We start from the raw sequence: 7,465 nt of genomic DNA on the forward strand, positions 1-7,465 counted from the left end.
AAAAGGCATTTTGGGTCAAGCACATCTACAGATCCTCAAAAATCTCCGAATTTGCCAGACTGGAAGGGGGGGCAGTTGATACTGCATAAGCAGGGGTAACCTTCAAACTGGGGGAGCACGAATTCTAGTCTACAGATAAGAAGAGAGAAACGGAGAAGGTTAAACTGCTCAAGCCATTGTAAAGTGTGAGATAGGGGAAACCCAGGCCCCCGGCGGCCCGAGGCCACAGTGAAGGGCAAGAAGGGTGGGGCCAAGGGTTGGGCCTCTCGGACAGTGAGGGCGGGGTCGCCGCGCGAAGCGCTCTGGGAATAGTAGGCGCTTTCTTTCCTCTCTCCTTCGGTCGCTCGCTCTGGGCACCCAAGGACGTCCAGGCGGTGGGCGCAGCAACTCGCACTCTGCGACCGAGAGACTCTTTCCTCAGGCAGAGCCCACCTTTCGCCCTCTTGCGCGCGGCAGTTTGCAGCAGACTTCCGGCGCGCGGTACTGTGGGCATTGTAGTCCTCTCGCAGCCTCCCACTGCGTACGAGCAGCCCACCGGACTACGTTTCCCTTCGGCCTGCGTGCGCCCCGAGCCGCGTCGGCGCCAGCCCCCGACGAGCCGAGAGTCTCCAAGATGGCCGCGTGGGGAAGGAGGCGTCTGGGTCCGGGCGGCGGTGGCTCCCGAGAGAGGTGAGCTGGGCTCGCGACTGCGGGGGTGCCGCCGACCTTAGAGTAGGCTAAGCTTCTGTGCTACGCGCGACTCCGAATCGTGTGCCTGCTGCGCTCGGGGCCCAGTTCGCGGGGCCCTGGTGTGGGAGGAGCAGGCCGGCGCCACGGCCGGGGAGCGCGGGTTGCTCGACTAGGAGGGGTGGCGGCTCGCGATAGGCGGTCCGTGAACCGGGGTTGAGCGACTTCCAGGGCCGCGAGGCTGTTCTACGGAGCGGCGTGCAGGCTTTGGGCCACTGGCTCGCGCACGTGGCTGTCTGGGCCTGGGCGCCCGACGTGGCGTGGAGGGGCTCCTGGAAGGGGAGGAGGGCAGAGGTTCGCCGGACGGTGTGGTGCTAGGGGCGTTTGCTGAGAGCAGCCGCGTGCCGGGCGCGCCTCCAAGGGCCTGCTCTTGGACGCCTTCGGAGCAGGCCGTCATCGCCACTCCTCAGGGTTCTCTGCAAGCGGTTTTGCCCTAAGTCCTTTAAAGTGACCTTTTCTGCCGGAGGCGTTTGGGGGCGCTAGGGGTTTGTTTCTTCCCGGTGATTGCCCGAAGATGAGAGCAGTTGGCGTGTTTCATGTTGAACTTGTGGGTTTTTCCTCCTGGGGAGTATTTTTAGCTAATAGGTTACTAGAAACTGTTCAGACACTGGAAGTTTGGGGAGAAGGGTACTGTATATCGGTGGAACTACTAAACTGCCCTGTTCGTTTTTGCAAAAGCCTTCGCATTTTATTGTCAGTTGAAAAGTAAACCTGGCTATCTTTTTCTTTTCCGATGAATTCTGTTAAACATAAAAGTTCTGTCTCAACTAATCTGCATTGTTCGTTTTGACTGGTGCATCCTGTGTTCCTTGCTGTTGCCTACAGAGCTTTCCCATCCCACACGAGTCTTCCTGCTTGGCAATAGTGATAGCCTTGGTTTTATTCTTGAGTTTGCTTATGAAAAAGAATCTAGTCTGCATTTGCCGTTCCTTGAGAAAGCAGTGGCAAGGAGTGGTTTTTCTGACTTTCATTTATTTCTTAAATAAGAACATCAAAAGTGACAGTTTTTGTTGTTTTTCATGCCCTTAAGCCCTAAGGAACACTTTCAGGATATTTAATTTCAGCCCCTCAGTAACAGGAAAGAACCTTCCCAGAAAACCCAGTGTCAGATAAAGATACTTTTAGAGTCAAGATCTCTCTGTGTAAGCCGGGCGGTGGTGGCGCACGCCTTTAATCCCAGCACTCGGGAGGCAGAGGCAGGCGGATCTCTGTGAGTTCGAGACAAGCCTGGTCTACAGAGCTAGTTCCAGGACAGGCTCCAAAGCCACAGAGAAACCCTGTCTCGAAAAAAACCAAAAAAAAAAAAAACAAAAAAAACAAAAAAAAACTCTGTGTAGTTCTAGCTGTCCAGCAACTTACTTTATAGACAAGGTTGGCCTTGAACTCACAGAGCTAAATCTGCCTCTGCCTCCCAAGTGCAGGATTAAGGGTGTGGGTCACCACACCCTATCATACTCTTACTCTGGGATACAGACTGAAAGGGCCACACAAGGATACCTCAAGCATGGGACAAGAGCCTTATGCTGTATAGCCTACCTAAAAAAAATAAATACAATTAAAGTATTATAATTTATAATTATAAGTATATATAAATATATATAAGTATTATAATACAAGTCAATTAAAATTTGACTTGAAGCAAATATTAATTTAACCAGTTTGTCGGCCAGCCACCCATAGTAGGAGTCCAGTCCTTGATTGAGCTTCAACAGCTTTTAAGGGGATTTAAATTGAATGCGGACAGATTTCACTGTTAAACTAGATAGTAGCTGACTCTTCAGAACAACTTCTGTTTAGTTCCTCACCTGAGAACTTGACTAATTGAGGTTATCTGCATGGGTCCTGTAGGTGTACAGGTGGTGACCTTTGGCCAGGAACTGCGGGTTCTACCCATGCATGCAGATGTTGTGTGTCTGCCAGGAATGGGGCATCAGATTTTATGATGTGAGAGTTACTACCATCTGTCTTCCTGGTAGGTAATGTGTAGTGACTGGAGGCTTACCCCTTTGTGGGAAGGCCCTTGCCAAAGGACTTATTCTCAGGATTCCATTTTCTTAAGGCCCTCCCTTTCTGAGCAGTGTATGGAAACATAACTTCCCCCTGGCTAGCAAGCTGACTCTTGGGCATACCTCCATTCCTGCTCACTTGGTGGCCTGACTGGGTGGAACAGACCAGAATAATTGTATGCTCAGCACCATAGATTGTGAGGACTGGGTGTATTATTGGCTCTCATGACACAAGTAAACTGTTTATGGCTCCTAAATGACTTTGTTCCATGTCACATTTGGACGGACTCAAATTTCAGCTTCATGTTAAGAATACTTCAGAGCCATGCGGTGGTGGTGGCGCACGCCTTTAATCCCAGCACTCAGGAGACAGAGGCAGGCAGATCTCTGTGAGTTCGAGGCCAGCCTGGTCTAGAAGAGCTAGTTCCAGGACAGGGTCCAAAACTACAGAGAAACCCTGTCTTGAGAAACAAAAAGAACTTCAGAGTTGCACACACCTTGCCGCCTGCCCTCTGCTGAAGCTGAAGGAGCTGCTGTGTGGTTTGTGGCAAGGGCTGGAGTGGGCATTGCTTTGAACAGACGTATTTGCCAGTGGCTGCATACTCGAGCATATGTTGTATTTAATTCCTTGCTTGATGCTGGTTGGCAGCTTAGTGTGCAGTGCCTCTTGCTTGGCCTGCTTCCTGTTCCAGAAACACAGGCTAGTACTAGAGCTGAGTGACAGCCATTGCAGCAGTTGAGTAGCTGCTAGCCATACATATATGATGGTTACACTGACGTAAGAATTAAACACAATGAAAAATTTAGCTCTTAAATCACAGGCCATGTTTTGGGTGCCCGGTACTCACTTTGGGATAATGGCTAAGCATAGAGAAAACTTTTCCATCAGCTCAGTAAGTAGCTAGGGACAGTGCTGATCTAGACTGAAATTGGAGGGGGAAAGGAGCAAACTGAGAGCTGCTTATGTGTTGATTTTTCTCTCCACTCCATTAAATCTAGGGAAACAACAGTATTTGTAATGAAGAACATCAAACTCTGAACTGTAACCTGAATTCTTGTCCAAAATTGAGCATACTGACAGCGAGTACAGCAAACAGATTGCCGTTTGTCCTGCTGGCCTCTTTGAGGCACACTTAACCGTCTAGGAAAGCAGAGCAGGTATTCTGCCACCTGTGTGCCAGCCTGGACCAGCTCTCAGACAGCCCTGCCTATCCTTTCTTGGGCTTCTTGGTGCTGCTCTCAGGGCCCCTCATCCCTGAGATCTCCATGATTGTTGGAATGTGAGTATAGCCCTGCACTCTGAATTCCTTTTTTTTTTCTGATCTTATGAAGATAACTTGATCTGTGTCTGATATAGGACTGCCTGAGATATTCAAGCTTTCTTCTGTTCTGTGCATTTGTTAGGCAGTCAGTAATTACGGTGTTCCCTCCACATCCTTCCCTCCTCTTGGGAGACTGTCATTTGTGAGGTCCCAGGGGCCATGTAGAGTTAGTGCCTACTCCACTTAAAAAGCCATGTGAACAGATTGGTTTACATTTCTGGGGTGATAGACCCCCTTTCTTTTCTGATCTTCCCTTTTAGAGCTAGGGGCTCCAAGAATTTGAGGCATTTCATATTTTAAGAGGTTCCCATGCTGGCTCGGGTATATGGCAATTTTCTTTTCTCCTGGTCTGGATAAGGTAAGAGGCCTGAGTCATACAGCAAAGTTTCTCGCTCTATAGCCCCTGCTAGCTCTGTTGGCTAGTGAGAGGTGACAGCGCCTATAGTTGAGCCACATGTTCTGCTCACAGATCTCAATGTGTAAGTCAACCACTGTGCCATGGTCCAGCCTTTGGGCTGTATTTCTGATGTCCTGGGTTTTACTCAAGCAGTCTGGGTTCCACTTGCCTTGATTGCTGCTTCTGTGGACAAGTCAAGTTCTGCAGGATCATCTTAGTGGGTCCCACCTCTGAGAAAGGCAGAGTTGATAGTGTCCAAGAGGAGGAAGGGCCCAGGCCGCGCTTGCCTAGCTTGGGTTGGGCATGATTTGTTCTTGAGTGTGTGAAGAGCTGTGGGTGGGGTGGGAAGTGTGATTTAGGAGCCAGCATACACAGAGGGGTGCCGACAGCAACTGTGATGGGCAGAGTTCCTGGGAAAAGGCAGTGGCCCACAGATTTTCCCCACAGTTTTTCAGATGAAACATGTGCAGTCTGGCATCTGCTGATCATTGGGGTTAACACTGGTTGCCCGTCAGTGCTTGAAGTGTGCCAGAGGAGTTGAGGTTTTTTACTTTATTGAGTAATTAATTTACATTTAAATAGTTGCGGGTGTTTTACTACTGCCCTCTTTGATTTTTGCACCCAGCCAGATCATTCAGTGCTTTGGGAGCCAGGGAAATTGACTCAGGATAGCAAACTGTTTTGCCCTTGGGCTTAAATGAGTAAACTTGAGGGACAGCAGAGGGGGAGGCTTGGGGAAGTGGGGCAGGTGGAAGGACAGGAGATACTTATATAATAGTATTTGTAAGAACACAAGATTTGTGGGGTTTTGGTTTTGGATGTTTTTGCTTGGTTGGTTTTTCAAGGCGGGGTTTCTCTGTGTAGCCCTGGCCATCCTGGGACTCACTCTGTAGACCAAGTTTACCAAGTGCTGGGATTAAAAGCATGTACCACTGCCAGGCAAGATTTGTTTTAATGGTGTGTGGGTGCCTGGGGCATCCATAAGAAACCATTTGATCTTGAATTTGGAGTTGCAGGTGGTTTTGAGCCACCTCATGTGGGTGTTGGGAACTGGTGTTCTCTGCAAGGGCAGCACTATTGTGACAGTTAAGGGTCTCCTCATCCTATAGTCCTGCTGAGAAGAGGATAGTTCTGTTTCCTTGTTTTATTCACGCAAACACTGTGCTATTTGGTGGGGAGAGGGTCTCTCCAGACCCAGAATGCAATCTGCTGTATACTTCCTAGGCCCCAGATTCCCAGGCAGGGTTCAGATGGGAACCCACATCTAAACTAGCAACTGGTATTCGTTTGGGTTTTTTTTCTTTTTGGTTTTTATTTTTTGTTTTTTAAACAACTGAGGATGTCTTCTTCATCAAGGCATCCCTATCTAACACTCCCTGAGAGTGACAGGTTCCCAAAAATGTTTGTAATGAGGGATAGGAAGAGAAAATCTTGTGACATTTAAGGTGTCTAGGACCTGAAAATAGAGTCAGTAGTCAGGTTGCTTTTCTGTTTTGTCGCTTTTTTTTTTTTGAGACAGGGTCTCTCAAGGTAGCCCAAACTGTCCTACTTTTTGCTCTGAAAACAGGATCACTTTTGCAGTTTCTTAAGATATTGCATTCCACCTCCACCCCCAGGTCCAGAAAACCCATTTCTGGCTAACCACACCTGACTTTCTGGGAATGAAAGAATGCAGAAAGAGCAGGGCCATGGGTTGCACGCCTTTAATCCCAGCCCTCGGGAGGCAGAAGCAGGTGTATCAAGGCCAGCCAGGTCTACCTGTCTTCCAAAAACAAACAAACAAAACCCCACAAGAATGCAGAAAGATCAAACAATTGACCCTTTGCTGCAGTCCTCAGGGAGACCCAGACTAGGCTATTTCAAAGGGAATCTGACACTTTGCTCCTGTGAGAGGTCTCTCCTTGGTCTGGTGACTAAGAAGCTCTTCTGCCTCAGTGTTGGGGATACACATGCCAAGGGGAGAGATGGCTCAGCTAAATTTATGAGCACTGGCTGCTCTTCAGAGGACCTATGTTTAATTCCAAGCATCCACGGTTATTGTAGGGAGGCCGCTTGTTGGTTCATGGCTGCTTAGCCCCAAAATAATCACACAGAACTCTGTTCTTTTGTGTCTAGGATTCCTTTCCAAGCTTTCTCAGGTTTTATGTGGATTTTAGTCCACCATGTTGGTGTGCCAGTTTGTTGGCGGAGGCCGCTTGTTTGTTCCGAGTCGCTTAGCCCCTGAAATAATCACACAGAAACTGTATTATTTAAGTCACTGCTTGGCTCATTAGCTCTAGCTTCTTATTGACTCTTACGTGTTGATTTAACCCATTTCTATTAATCTGTGTATTGCCATGTGGCTGTGGCTTACTGGCTAAAGTTTTGTCTGGCTCCAGCAGGGCTATGTGGCTTCTCTCTGACCCCATCCTTCTTTTTCCCAGCATTCAGTTTAGTCGTTGTATCCCGTCCCCCTTCTCCACCCCACCTCTATTCCCTGCACGCAGGCCAAAGACAGTTCATTTTTTGTTGTTGTTGTTGTTGTTTGGGTTTTTTGTTTTTAGATTTTATTTATTATGTATATAGTGTTCTGCCTCCGTGTGTGACTGCATGCCAGAAGAGGGCACCAGTTCTCACCGCAGATGGTTGTGATCCACCATGTAGTTGCTGGGAATTGAACTCAGGACTTCTGGAAGAGCAGCCAGTGCTCTTAACCACTGAGCCATCTCCAGCCTCCAAGACAGTTTCTTTATTCATTAATGGTAATCACAACATACAGAGGGAAATCCCATATCACATGGTTTCTGTCCTCCTTAGGTTACTGCACACATGATGTGCCAACATATATGTAGGCAAAACTTTCATACACACAAGATAAAATGTACTCCTATATATGCGTGTTTTTAAAAATCGGTCTTGAGCCGGGCGATGGTGGTGCATGCCTTTAATCCCAGCACTCGGGAGGCAGAGGCAGGCGGATCTCTGTGAGTTCGAGACAAGCCTGGTCTACAGAGCTAGTTCCAGGACAGGCTCCA

The 7,465-nt window shown here is 48.4% G+C and overlaps 1 protein-coding gene across 2 annotated transcripts in view; it reads left to right on the forward strand.

The window, feature by feature from the left end:
- The first annotated feature begins 435 nt into the window (after nt 1–435).
- The window catches only part of Tmem11 (transmembrane protein 11), a 15,010-nt gene continuing 7,980 nt past the window's right edge, over nt 436–7,465 (forward strand). The window contains exons 1-2 of one of the 2 annotated variants that reach the window (XM_005349928.3): nt 604–669; nt 3,732–4,012. In XM_005349928.3, the coding sequence (XP_005349985.1) occupies nt 3,999–4,012 (14 nt within the window). In that variant the 5' untranslated portion in view covers nt 604–669; nt 3,732–3,998. Of the gene's footprint in view, nt 670–3,731; nt 4,013–7,465 lie in introns of both variants that reach the window. The other variant, XM_005349927.2, reaches the window with a different exon arrangement.

The sequence above is a fragment of the Microtus ochrogaster genome, chromosome 7 (assembly GCF_000317375.1).
Source record: "Microtus ochrogaster isolate Prairie Vole_2 chromosome 7, MicOch1.0, whole genome shotgun sequence".
NCBI lineage: Eukaryota > Metazoa > Chordata > Mammalia > Rodentia > Cricetidae > Microtus > Microtus ochrogaster.